Source organism: Hippoglossus hippoglossus, chromosome 20, assembly GCF_009819705.1.
Source record: "Hippoglossus hippoglossus isolate fHipHip1 chromosome 20, fHipHip1.pri, whole genome shotgun sequence".
Taxonomy (NCBI): Eukaryota; Metazoa; Chordata; class Actinopteri; order Pleuronectiformes; family Pleuronectidae; genus Hippoglossus; species Hippoglossus hippoglossus.
In genome coordinates this window covers 3,545,741-3,559,939 of record NC_047170.1, presented here as the reverse complement: position 1 = coordinate 3,559,939, position 14,199 = coordinate 3,545,741, and the positions used below count along the sequence as shown (strand labels likewise).

Sequence of the window (14,199 nt, the reverse complement as noted above, 5' to 3'; positions counted from 1 at the left end):
AAACAGCCCTTCAGATTAAAAAAATATATATAGTCATTCCCAACTGAGCCCTACTTCAGACACCATAAATATACATGTGCATTATAAAGCTCACAGACTCCTTGAATATGAACTATGGCTATTTTTCCTATTGAAATAACAGCATCCTTTGAGGGTGGTGAATGACGACCAGCGATCGAGTATCAGTACCTGATATCTAAAAGCCTCGCCCCCACCTAACTGATCGGGATCCGTGTTTAGCATCATTCTGTCTGGTCCTTCACTAAATCATCCACAAGGCAAATGACACTACAGCTTTAGAGAAGACATTCTGACTCCAGCCGCGAGGCCGCCCTGCATCTGCAACCTTACACAGCTACAACTTAACCAGCAGCTTCTTAACAGACTGAGGTTCAGGCTGAAGGAGAGTTTCTGAGAAGCTATGAGGGAATGAAAGCATTTAAGTACAAATGGTGATGCCGACCGCGCAGATCAGCAAACTGTATTTGATATAAAAAATGTGCTGTTATGAGTCAGCTTTCCACAGCAGGGGGTTGAAGGATTGTTTTCTACGTGTCCGTGCATATTTACTTATTCCGAGCCGAGTTCAAAGATCCACTGTACAACTTTTCTCATGTTTTGTTTTCTCCCAGGTTTAGCAAACGTCTCTGAACCTCCCACAGTCAAGTACACCAGACAACACGAAAGACTACGAGGATCATATCAACAGCACACGTTCACTTCTTTGCCTATCTTTTACACAGTGAGTGCCAGTAACTGGACAACACAAGAGGGAAAGAATATGAAAATGTAACAGAAAAGAACGTTTTCAGAGTTAAAAGTGTCTCTATGCTTTATCTTCCATGTGCAGGGGGTCTGTGGCCCAGTGTGGACTCATACTACGCTCTCTCTCAGCCAATCAGCTGATTCCCAGCTAACTGTTTCCTTTATCCTTCAGGTCCTTCAGACCATCTGCCAATAGAAAGTGGTCCAGCCTTCCAACGACCCCTGCCCTTCATAAAAACCCAATTTGGATTCTTCCCCCAAGAATGCCCGGTGACCGGTATCCATGGCAACAGCCCATGTGTGCAGTGTGGGGCTTTAGAGTGTTTTAAATTTTATTTCTAGGAGTAGATGGTGATGACTTCACGGCCACCGCCTCGCACCAGGAGGACCCGGTTCAGACCCTCGAGGAGAACTTCCAAGAACTCCATGTCTGAGAGAACAAGAGTAAAGGTACAACACATCCAGAGGGAATCACAGTATCACACCTGAGTACATCACATTACAGTATAACCCACAGTATCCCACCTCTCAGCCCTCATACAGCAACACTGGTGGAAAGAAGTACTCAAACATTTTACTTAGTAAAAGTACAGATAAATAGACAAACTTGTACTCAAGTAAAGGTACCTCATTTCCTTTTCTACTTGAAAAAAGTAAGTACTTGCTTTTAAATATACTTGTAAATGTACGGAGTTACATCCCACCACTGTACAGTGATACGCTCCACCAATCCCATCAATAGGCATTAGACTGCATGTCAATCATTCAGGATACAGTTTTCGTCTCCTCCTCTGTTCCTGGGTGGTCCAGGCATGTTGAGCAGAACCAGGTGAGCTCCCTGTGACTTGTTGACCACCACCCCGTTCAGCTTGACCGCCGTGTGCATCCGACGGACATTAGACTGGTTCCTAATTTGACAGGAGGTCCACAGTGAGAAAAGACAGCACTGAAGAAAAAACGGTTTACCACACTACTCTAACCTCTACATCTAATTAGTAATATATGGAGAATAGTCATAGCTTATTTCTAGGTCCTCTTCTGTGCTTATAAAAAACTACACTGTGACCTAACGTGCACTGGGCATCTAAGATATCTGTACACTGGGGGTCTGAAGACACTTTGATTAATGTATCCAAGAATCGTCATGACTACAGCTCTTATTCACAGCAGCCATTTTTGACTTGTCATAGCAGAAAAAGCACATTCGTTACTAACAAAGTTAACAATGGTTCTGATCTATTAATGGGTCTCAGTGGCTCTGTTCAGACTTGGTATTAACATCCGTCCTGAGGGATCTAATCACAATTCATTTGTCTTCATGAAGACCAAATGATGGTGTTTTTACCCAGTTTGACTTTTCAGATGTGTCAGATGACAAGAGTGAGAGATAGAGATAGAAAATGAATGTGGGCGGCTATGACAAAATATTTTACCAATTCAAGAATATTGATAATTTGGCGTTGGCTCCAAACAAATGAACGGATGGACACTGACAGGCATCACCACCTCTGAATGTGGTCTGAGTGATCGGATCCCCGGCGCCATTCAGGTGCGTTCAGACCTGAACTTAGCACTGACCACTTGGGTTTGGATTCCTCAGGACGGCTGTGAATACCAGGTCTGAACAGGGTCAAAGATCCAGCATGAACAACACCAGGAGCCTGAAGCAGCTCTATGGAATTCATTAATTTGATCATTTCTACCTTTGCTCTTCCTGCTACACATGTCAAAGTGCTTTGGTTTTTTTAACTGTTGTGGTAATGGTAGGACGTACGCCCTTCTCTTTAAATAAATAAAACCTTGTTATTTTACAGTGCAAATGGAAACTCATAGAGAACAAGCTACTAATGTAACAGGATGTTTCTCTGACTTTTTCTTGATGATGACATTAAACCTAACTACTACTACAGTTTGTCTGTCTAGAGACAACATCAGTGATTCAACACAGTCACATGAATCAATATGAAGAAGAAAAGTTGCATTTTCATTAAAGCATAGTTGATGTTAGTCTCAAACACAAGTTAATAAACAAATGCAAGGTTAAGGGACTGAGGCGCTGAGCTTCAAATAAAGAGGCAGCATTTAAAAGACAAAGGGGACATTCAAGTTCAACATTAAAAGATTTGTTATGGTTATGTACTGGTGCTATAGTTTGTCATAGTCAGTTGTACAGAGTTTGTTAATAGTTGCTACTTATCTAGCTCTGAAAATGTTGCCTCTTTATCATCACCTTCACAAATGTTAGATCATAATGGTAAAAGCACAGGAGACCAACTGCCAGAAGCTAAATTATATTAAGGAGAAACACGAGGCAACACAAAATTCTGCTTTCCATTCCACTGAAGAAGAAGATTTTCCCTTTAGGCCAAAATAACATTTTAACATTGGAGGGGAACCACAAATTTGCTTGTAAACACAATTTCATGCGAACTAAATGGAAGCTGGTCCAACAACGCAGAGTGTGATGTTGAATCGGTAAGTCCATGCACATTGAGACACACAAACGAGGACACAAACACACAAGAGGTACGAGCACATGAGCTGGAGGACACTGAATGAAGCTACGGTCGCTGCAGCAGCAGTACACACACACACACACACACACACATATATATATATATATACACGGCCTAGGGCAAAGAGAATGCGACTTACAGACTCTCCCACTCTCTGGAAGGAGAAAAATGGGACAGAACAACAGAAACAGGCTTAGATGCTTCTACGTCAGCTCTCTGCACCACACTGCATGCAACTGTCCCAAAGTGATCATAGTGCCACCCGCAGGTGACACAAGTACACACAATAAAGTGACATGTAGCTGTTTGACGTTCTTCCTGTCCTGCCTTACAATACTGATTAGAATTATAAACTTTATCAGTCAGGTGCATCTCAAAACAAGAGAATATTGTGTTTTTTTCAGTGTTTAATTCAAAAAGTGAAACTCTCATATATATTGTAAATTCATTGCACATAAAGTGAAGCCATTTTAGTTTCCAGCATTACAGCTTACAGCTCAGGTAATTAGTATCTCAAAATATTCTAATATTTGCTAAGATCAATAAAAAAAGGATTTACAGTACAGAAATGTGCAACTTCTGAAAAGTATGTTAATCTATGCACTCAATACTATGTCAGGGCTGCTTTTGCACAGGTTTCTGCATCAATGCGGTGCAGCATGGAGGCGATCAGCCTGTGGAACTGCTGAGACATTATCTAAGCCCAGGTTGCTTTGATAGTGGCCTTCAGCTTGTCTGTATGGTTGGGTGGAGTGTTTCTCATCTTCCTTTTGACAACACCCCATAATATCATGGTCAGCAAACCAGTTAGTAGTTTTGGCACTGTGGACAGGTGGCAAATCCTGCTGGAAAAGGAAATGGCATTTCCATAAAGCTTGTCAGCAGACTGCTTTGACTTTGGACTGATCTCCGACTGCAGAAACTTCACACTGGACTTCAAGCAACTTGAATTCTGTGCCTCTCCACTTTTCCTCCAGACTCTGTGAAGATCTCCCAACTTGAATCGGCTTTGCTAACAATCTTTTCAAAGATGCTGTCATCCCTGTTGCTCGCGCACCTTTTCCGACCGCACTTCCTGTCAACTTTCCATGAATGTGCTTCAATGCAGTGACCCTCTGTGGCTCCTCCTCCTTGTAGAGGGTGTCAATGATCGTCTTCTGGACAAGTGTCAAGTCAGCAGTCTTCCCCATGATTGTTGTTGTGTGCTGAACTAGACCGAGAGACACTGTATTTGTACTGTAGGAAAAGTAATTTACTCAACTCTAAATAAAATAATAAAATAAATATTAATATAATATTTAGGAATATTTTTATAACATTTATTTTAGTTGTAAGCTGTAATTATTGAAATTAAAATAAAAAAATGAAACATTTTTGTTTATCTGTGACGAATCTAGGACATATTACATTTTCACTTTCTTTACTGACAAACTTTTTCACGACACCATCATTTTTTGAGATGCACCTGTAAATGGACTGGGACACACGTGATGAAGTCCACACACTTGATGGTACGGTCGGTCTGGGATGGAAACATGTTGGTGTTCATGTGTGCGTCTGTGCGGTGTGGCCATGCACAAAGACTGAAATGGCTGAAAGTGTACACACACACACACATGCGCACATGTACCAAATGCAGCCTGAATGCACACGCCATGCACACGCTCGTCCCATTTCACCCGGTCAGGCTTGTTTCTACTAGTTCTACGACACACGCCGTCCTCGTGCACTGAGGCCTTGGCACCATCCTGAAGTAATGTCAGTTCTCTACGTGCTGTAGTTCAAAGTTCACATCCTCTGACTTCTTTATGTACTTTCACTATTAACATAAAACCAATTCAAAATGGTGCAAACGTCTCTTACAAGGCACATGAATCATGTTGTTAATCACCACCTTTACAGTGTATAATACTTGACACTCCAACAATATGAGAATGTATTAGAATGCATTAGTATTAGTTAAACATCCACAGAACAAAACTTTCACTTTCGCTTCTAGATCTTAACGTACAATCGCGTTTGGGTCTTGTTCAGAGTAAAGTATTGGATACTTACGGTTTCATGTTGAACAGGTCACGCACGGCCACATTGGCGTTGCACTCGCGATTGCGATTACGCTCTGCGAACATCTTGTCCTTGGTCCAGGTCATGTGAACCCGATCGGGCCCTGTTTCGGCCTTGTCGTTTATCGTGGCGTGAGATGCCGTGTTTCTGTCATGGATGAGCTGGGCCTGGTGAGGAGGGAGAGAAGAGGGTTAGAAAATCAGTAAAGGTGGTGGTGGTGGTGGATAATAGACAAAGGAAGGAAAGGAAGAGAAAATAGGAGAAGGAAGAAAAAGCGATGTAACTCGTCCAAGATAATGTGATAATGAGACAAAAGAAAGGGATTAATGATAGAAAAAGGAATACAAATTGGGGAAGGTGGACAAAGAATAAGGAATCACAAACAGAGAGGAAAAAACTGTGCAGGAAATGACAGATAGGCCACAGAAAAAAAACAAAGATGGCCAATTACAAACTGGGATATAAACAAATTGGGAATCCAACATTTTTCTTTCTACGAGTTGGTGCGACAACATGCTAGAGGAACAATACAAACCTGTTCAACCATCACAACAACGCACATGGGCCACAAAAGAACAGACGTACATCACAAGACAATTTACATATCTGGGCAGGCTGAAGGCCCCAGCAGGGGTCCACACAACATTTATGGTGTAACTGACGGAAAGGGAGCTGTGGCGGTGGTGAAGGTGTAGTGTGATGTCAACCAAAAATTGTTTTACTTAAACAAGCATAAAGCAGGACTATAGTGCAGGAATAATACTGTACAGCAGAGCACAGAGTAGGACTTACATATCAATATTAAAATTATTAAAAGAAAAAAATATTGCAAAACAGGTCACAACTTTGTTCACTTTTCTTTGTAGAAATGTCCACAATTATTTACCCAATGCCCATGACAAAGGATAAGAAGAAATTGTTTATGCATTATCATCTGTCAAAGATATAGTTAAAGATCTACATCTTCATGTACTGGTTCACATTTCATAAAGCAAAATAGCTTTTTATATCAGAAAACAGGAGGCTCACTTTGTACCATATTTATTGTTTCCTGGTTAAAATATCAAATTCCCCATCATCGTAAACATTTGAATATGAGAGACTGTGAGTTAAACACAACGCAGATCAATTTTAAAGGATCTGTGTTTGAGGAAGTTACCAGCTTTGACTGTACAGTATGGAAAAGGGGTTGCACAACTTTTAAAAAGTCGAATATCATGTGATGAAAGTCGAGTTCAAGCTTAAAGCGTCATCACGGAGCAATAAAGTCGTCAAGTCGACTAGTCTGTGAAACCCCTGGTATGGACACTGCTTAAATGAACGAGTGGCTGGAGGGAGGGGGAAGTCAATGTGGAAATGAATGGATTAGGTGACTATGCTAGAGGTCCAATGAAAAACAAGAGAAGACAGTATTGTCATGTCACTTTTGCTGGATGAAAACATACTTGCAAATAATTTTGAAGATCACTAAAACTAAAAAGAGAAAATGCCCGATGAGGCTGTAATGGTCGTGACACACCAGAGAACCCAATTGTTGGAGGGATTGTAAAAATCATGATGCTGCTATTCTTAGATCCTTATGACTGATTAGGTCGAATGGTGCTGCCGGCTGAAAGGCAAGTTAACCTCAAATAAAAAATGATATCCTCTCTACAGGAACATTTGAGGACATTTTCTACATCATTGGAAGCTTTTGTCACTGTGTAAAAGTCACACACGTTTCAGTTTCCTTAGAGAATACTGTCCACTCTTTCTGGTTTCATTTTTTTTTCAGGGGAGTGGGATGATGAGGGTGATGGGATCTTGGACTGCAGGCTCAGGGTGCAACAGGCTGATATTCACAAAGCAGATGTCAATCACTATACAGCAAGGAGCCCTACTGCTGGGATAATCTCGACTTAAAACCGAAAAGTCAGATGTATAAGATGAATGCTATCTGTGATTCATGGGTCACCTTCTCTTGGTGGGCAATTCAAAAGGTTTTATGACAAAACTGGAAATGGCACTGTTCAAATTTTACAATGCTACAATCACTGACTCGTAGTGATGGGCTACGTGAGGCTTCATCACTGGTGCAACAAGGTTACCCATCATCCTTTACTCTGGTCTAGTACTATCAACATGGAAAATCGACCATGAGCTGGTGCTATGGAGAAGTTCACAGTGAAAAGGTGCAAACACACAGCTGATTATTCAAAGGCCCTATCATTTTTCTGTATTTCTAGTTCCACACTGACTTCAGGAAGTCATTAATGTGATGCTAATGTGAAGAATCTTCAACTGCTTCATTGCTTTTAAGAGATGATCAGTGTCAAGATTCACAACATAAAAAATGTTTATGGTACTTAAGGGACATTGATGAAACCCTTTAGTAAATTTGGCTAAAAGCTTTTCAACTATCAACAACTTTTCTCCATGATCATAAAATGTTAAACCAAAGCAGTATTTCCGCTCCTCTGTCTCTCATTCCCATCTGTGTGTTCACTGTATAAGCATCACAGTCTAATTTCTGACATCTGCAAAGAATGAAAGAGCATTTTTCTATATTTTAAACCAGGATGATAATGGAACTTATTAAAACAGTCCCATGACTAGCGACAGCTGTGGCTTTGTGAAGATGGGCCGGTGAGGTCTAACTGTGAGGGACAGTGGGTTGACAAAAACCGGCTACCTCGTCCTCCTGATTGTCCTCCACCGTTGAGGACTGCCGGCTGAGGCTGTCGCTCTCGGCAGCGCCCGGGTTCTTCCTCCGGATTGAATTACGCGATTCATCAGTGATACTCTGAATCTGAGCAGTGTGGCATGGCCCAGAAAGGCGATGGCAGTTGAACAGGAAAAGGGGCCATTTGTCATATATTGCAGCAGTTGGCCAGATTTGAATAGAATACTGTTGTCATTTAACTATGCAGTCTGGTAGTTACGGAAACAAACTAATAATTTGTTTTACATATTTGACAAAGTTATACAAAGTTATATGTCAAGCTAGTCTTCATTTTGTTTACCCGTGCACCAACAACATTCGGTATCAATAAATGCCATCGTCTTGAAGAGGCTTAAGATCTTATCTGATAAATATCTAATCAAAGACAAAAGCAGCCACTTGCATTTGAATGCAACTTCAGACAGACGACAGACTGCGAGTGTTGGGTTGTGTTCAGCTGGAGAAAGTGTGTATTACCTCTCTCTCCCTTTCAGTCCTGGACAGCTGCATCTGTTTCAGCATCTGAGTCCTCTGCTCCATCATCAGCGTCTTCTCATACGTAAAAGCCGAGATGTCATTATCATGCTGCAAAGATTGGAACAGAGACGTCAGAATCAATCATTCAATACAATTCTGACTTGAAAAAAATAGAACGCAGTCTAAAATTTAGATTTAAAAAAAAAAAATTGGATAGTAAGTGCAGTTTTTGAGTCTCACCATCTCCACCACTTCCACCTCTGCATCCAATCGCAGGTGGTAGAGGAACATCTGGAGATCTTTCTTCATCTGGATGCTGTTGTCATCCATCTGGGCCACAGTGAAGATGCGCATCTTACATTTCCGCCACACCTAGAGGGAGAGTTATTATAAACGGAAGTAAAACGGAAACATAAGAGTCAGTCAATCTGTCAGGGGTAGATGGATGGAATAACGATTAGTAGCAGGACCAGTGAGAGGAGGCAGGAAGAGATAGATGTGGAAAAGTGTAAGTGAGGGAGAATGTATGCGAGATGGATTCTGAATAAGTATAAATATCATTTTTAGGGTTTACTCAAACAGTCACCAACCTTGTGCTGTCGCAGCAGGAAGGGCAGCAGCATCAGCATGCCTCCGTCATGGACCACCCACCACACATCAATGGTGCCCTCCCCCAGGCGGTCCTGGTTGGTAGGGAAACTGTCCACATTCTTAGCCACAAGTAAGGCATGATGGGCGGCTGTGGACTCCCGCACTGTTTCTGGATGGATAGAAGGAGAGCGAGTGTGTATGAGACATTGTCTCCTAAACCCTGTGTGTTCTCTGTCTCTCTGTTTAGACCTGGTTTAAACATCCCACCAACCCCAAGTGGACAGCTCGGAATACAGGTGTGAACGTATTGAAGAGGAATTGAGGTAACACTTGAGATCACTCAGGCTACATTCATTAAGCAGTTTGAACACATACACGTCCTGGGCCACATTAGAGGGTTGTCTCCTCAGCTGATATCCTCCTTTTAAAAAAAATTGGTAAAATCCTTTTTCATAGTCGAGCTGTCCGAATCACATTCACTCAGCCCCTCCCGCCGCTGCTATGTCTCTCTCTCCGTCAATCTCACACCAACACACAGATACTGAGACTCTCACAAACATTGACATCATGTGCTTGTCTTTAGGTTTAGCAAACAGAAAAGATGTATGTGTTTATTTGCAAATAGGGCGTGGAAATGAGTTCTGATCATGAGTTGTCACTGGAGACACATTCTAATGCCAGGTGTGAAACAACGTACTCAGACCTGTCCACTTGTGATAAGATCACGTGAGATGATGTTAATACCAGGTCTGAACAGGGCCTATGAGATATTATGAGACAAGCAGGTGTGCATATATGCACATAAGATGTATTATCATTACTTCAACTTCATTATTGGATCAACTATGATGTTGCGTGTGTAAGTTCTCCATTGTGTTCTCCTGATTTATTCATCTCTGTCTCTACCTATGAAGTTCTTCCATGACTGTGGGTCATTAGACTGCCTCCAGGTGCCGGGCCAGGCCATCAGGACTGTGTTGTGCTTCATGCCTCCCAGCCCCGCAGACTGGATGAGGTGGGACATGCCATCTCTGAGGTTTGAAGACACCACGACATGACAGAAACCCTTGGTCTTCTCTGCTGACATAGAGGACTTGATGTTCTGGATAAAACATGGGAGAAAAATCATAGCAGTCAACAGTGGTGGAATAGAAAACAAATTCATTATTGGGCTTTTAAAAATATGTCTTTGCGGAGACACTTACATCTCAGTGATCCACTGATAGCAATCTCATCATTAACTCATACTGATGGGTCTGAACAAATGAATACAGCTCTCTGTATAATCTGGAATTCAGCTCCTGCACATGATTACTTTTGTAGAAAAAAAATAATCCACTGATTTAAAATGCTTTTGAGGACAAATCAGGTTGCCAAAATGAATTAAATAAATAAGAATATTAATTTTAGCCAGTAGGTGGCAGAGTTAATCTGCAGCGTGGGTGTAAAAGGATTGTCCTGACTCTATTAATCTTGATTGACACAATAGATTATCTCGTGGGACCAGAGGTGGATTGATGAACGCTGCCATTAACACAATGTATTATTTAGCCAATTTTACAGGGACAGACAATTAACTGTCCCCATCAATTTCTACTTTTAGTTGAACAGGATCTGACAATCCACTGTTTGCATTTTCATTTTCCACATCTACATGTTTTTGCTTGGTGGTGTGTGAGTTTAAATTTACCTGATCAGCCCTCTTGGCCTCTGCGTCTTTAGTGAGATACGTTCCCTCTAAAACATTTCCCACAATCGTCAGGCCTTTTCCTGCCTTCAGCTGAGTGGTGAGGGAGAGCAGGCGAGGGTGTTTGACTCCTTGATCGGAGTCCACGTTCAGCAGCACCAGCACCTGAGGCCTGGATACATCAACAGGAAAAAAAACAGGCAGGGGGGGGGGGGGTCAGGTTTAATTTCTTTAAAAGGTGTTGAGTGACAGGAGTGGCCGTTTGATCCTCCAGCCTCGCACGGAAACAAAATTATCATGTAAACATCTCCTGTATAGTTGGTTCAAGAAACTTTAACATTTTTAAGAGTAATAATAAGTAGAATCATCATCACTGGATAACTGGATATTGGAACACAATGCAGGTAGACCTGCAGAGGAGCTGAATTAAGATTTTACCGACCCACATGTGTTCATCAGGAATCAGGAATATCTGTATTCATGGGAATATCACAAACCTAAAGACACTATTTGCACTGAAAATGAAAAGTAACCTGGCCGTTTGCCTATTGGACGGGCAGTCTGCAAGGTCAGTGCAGGCCTCTGCACAAAGTGAAGGCTTAGCAACCTTTTTTGTCAGATTAGGTAGAGGACCAAGAGATTAATCTAATTCAACCCTCTGTGTCTATTTCTGTCTCTCTTTTGTCCAGCCCACCAGTGACAGGTGGCACTGTGTCAACTGTAACCACACACACACACACACACCCACACCCACACACACACAGTACCTCCAGTTCTTTGTGTGTGGTGGCGCCTCCTCTAGTCGGATGAGGGCGTAGCGAGCTGCGTTAAGAGACAGACCACGGATGCCATCACCCCATTCTTTCTCTGCCCTAAAACAAACAAATGATTCACAATGAAATAAACAAGAAACTGATTCAAAGCAATGACAGTGGATGGATTTTAACAGCCCAGTCTTAGGTTGTGTTCACAGCTGAATTTTGTGGGTGAAGTTACAACATAAAATGCAGTCTAGTAAAAGGGAACATGTTCTGCAGCTTAGCATATTTTTGTAACCGGATATCTGATATGATGCAAGACTCTGCTATTCCACACAAATGACAAATATATTCTTATATTACTGTTATTTGAAGTGTTGACGGGAAGTGAGGCTGAGGAGAAAAACTTAAATGATTCAAATCAAAAATGTCTTGAAAACAAAGTGGATGATCCTCAAAATGCCTGGTAATTAAAAAAAGAAGCTCAGAAGCTCAGATATTAAAACTATGCACTTTCTACATTTAAGCGAGATGTCCTTGCTGTCAGAAGTTTATACTATTCAGGTACAGCCCTTCTCTATTTGAACACTTTTGAACCAAAGAAAATAATGAGTACAAAGTTCTTCTTACCCTCTGTATTCGATGTATTTGTAGATGCACCCAGCGATGGCCATGGCAAAGATGGCATAATACCAGGAGCAGATGAACATGAGAGCAAGGCACAAGCTCATTCCCAGGAAAGACAGAGCCCTGTGGCAGAAAACAAACTTTACAAGTTTAGACTATAAACCACATAACCCATCCACTGTTTCAGGTTGTCTGCACATTCATGGAAATCTCTTAATGATTTAAGACCAGTGCAGAATGGATAGAGGAGGCTTAGAAGTGAGGTAAAATTCTGAAATCTACTGTACTACAACATTATTTTCCTCAGCCTTTGTTGTGGAAGTGTCCCAGTGAAGGCCATCATGTCATTAACCACATTGAACATGCATGTCTATGGTTGTAAAGGTGTTCCTCTGAATCTTCGCTACTGCCCTGCACTGTACTGAAATCCTCATCCATTTCAGGAGTAGGATCCTTGACATTGTTAAAACTGACGAGTCTGAGACGCTAACTTTAACTTCAGAAACTTTTAACATACTTTTGTCACTGTTTGAAAGTGAATACAGACAGCATATTAAAGCTGGGAAATGTATTTGCGAGACTGTGTACTTTGTCACCCACCAGTGGTAGTATTTGAAGCGTGGTCTCCAGTTGGGCGTTCGCAGTAGCGTCTGAACGGCGCAGGCCAGGTTGACAAACAGGTAGCACATGAGGAAAAACCTGTGCGAGGAGAAGAGTAAGCCAAAACAAATACTACTAACGTCTAATCTAAATCACCATGTTATGACCTACTGGAGATGTGAAATACATAGGAGATGATAGATTTCATCTGGTATGAGAAAGAATGTGATAGTAATATGCAGGCAGGTACTGACATGGAGAGGATTGGAGCCACAGCGTCCAGTGAGGCGATGAGGATGCCAATCTCACAGATCCCACCAGTCAGGAGCAGAGCCCAGGTAGGTTCTCCATTGGCTTTACCATGACCAAACACCTAAACACACATACAAACACACATAGTTCAGTGTGAAAACTGAAGCGGAGCGTATAAGGATGAAGACTGCTTTGACAGTATTTGAGGTGATTGTTCAACTGACCTGTAGGAAAGGTACGATGCCATCCCGTGCGATGGCCTGCAGCAGTCGTGGGGCACCAGTCAAACTCTGTAAACCTGCTCCACAGCAGGAGAAGAACGAACCAATCACAATGACCCAGGGTGAGGGCCATGATAACGTGCCTATCACAAGGTTTCCTTTCACAGAGTCACCAAATCTGCAATAGAAAAACAATCATACATACATCCTGTTTTTATTCAGCTACAAATAGTGTAGATATGTTGACATAATTTCAAATATTAATTTCAGCCAAATTTCATGATAAGATCCCAGGGAAAGACCATAAAGCAGTACAATCCTACTAAAAATATTTTTTATCCCAAGTCTGATATATTGTATTTACTCCTCTGTATCATAGAACTCCACTGTTGTCCAACAGCTATTAAAAACCAAAGAGCCACACCGGGTGTTCCCTCCTAATCCTGTTGCTATAAATACCTAATAGAGATCCAAATGTGGATTAAGTTGAAAATAGTCTCTCCAATAAATACAATACTTATTCCAGTTTGTTAACAGCTAGTCTTTTTAAAACAATGATAAATCACCAGAGATCTAATCACATATACACTAAGATTTGAGTCTAAAACTGAATCGGTGGGAACATAGAGGCCAAACCTACACATTGAACACTGTTTCTCTGTTTTATTAAAACATAAAGAATCTATAAAACATAGTGTGTGCAGTTTCCTACAGTATGTGCTTGGTGTGAAACGCTTACTTGTCTCGAAGCAGAACACCTTCAATACTGGCCCCAAATAGAACCACACAGGTGACGTCTGTGGAGCACTGTTCAGGAAAGTGAACTCAAGTCTATTTCTTTTACATTACGGTGAAGCTTTAAACACACAAAATAACCCTTAGCTGTGCCCTACTGTGCTCTACCCCTTTGATCCAAAGACTCCAAGATAACCTGAACCTG

At 41.6% G+C, this 14,199-nt stretch overlaps 1 protein-coding gene across 5 annotated transcripts in view; it reads right to left on the bottom strand.

Annotated features, from left to right (window-relative positions):
- Positions 1–1,094: 1,094 nt before the first annotated feature.
- Positions 1,095–14,199, bottom strand: part of slc12a7b (solute carrier family 12 member 7b) — a 59,859-nt gene continuing 46,754 nt past the window's right edge. For 2 of the 5 annotated variants that reach the window (XM_034571915.1, XM_034571917.1), the window contains exons 11-26: positions 13,999–14,056; positions 13,263–13,437; positions 13,041–13,159; positions 12,787–12,885; positions 12,190–12,309; positions 11,569–11,673; positions 10,805–10,973; positions 10,021–10,216; positions 9,114–9,283; positions 8,764–8,895; positions 8,524–8,631; positions 8,017–8,133; positions 5,337–5,512; positions 3,421–3,435; positions 1,540–1,673; positions 1,095–1,195 (exon numbers count right to left, since the gene is read on the bottom strand). In XM_034571915.1, coding sequence (XP_034427806.1) covers positions 1,104–1,195; positions 1,540–1,673; positions 3,421–3,435; positions 5,337–5,512; positions 8,017–8,133; positions 8,524–8,631; positions 8,764–8,895; positions 9,114–9,283; positions 10,021–10,216; positions 10,805–10,973; positions 11,569–11,673; positions 12,190–12,309; positions 12,787–12,885; positions 13,041–13,159; positions 13,263–13,437; positions 13,999–14,056 — 1,985 coding nt within the window. In that variant the 3' untranslated portion in view covers positions 1,095–1,103. The remainder of the gene's footprint in view (positions 1,196–1,539; positions 1,674–3,420; positions 3,436–5,336; positions 5,513–8,016; positions 8,134–8,523; positions 8,632–8,763; positions 8,896–9,113; positions 9,284–10,020; positions 10,217–10,804; positions 10,974–11,568; positions 11,674–12,189; positions 12,310–12,786; positions 12,886–13,040; positions 13,160–13,262; positions 13,438–13,998; positions 14,057–14,199) is intronic. The other 3 variants (XM_034571916.1, XM_034571918.1, XM_034571919.1) reach the window with 3 other exon arrangements.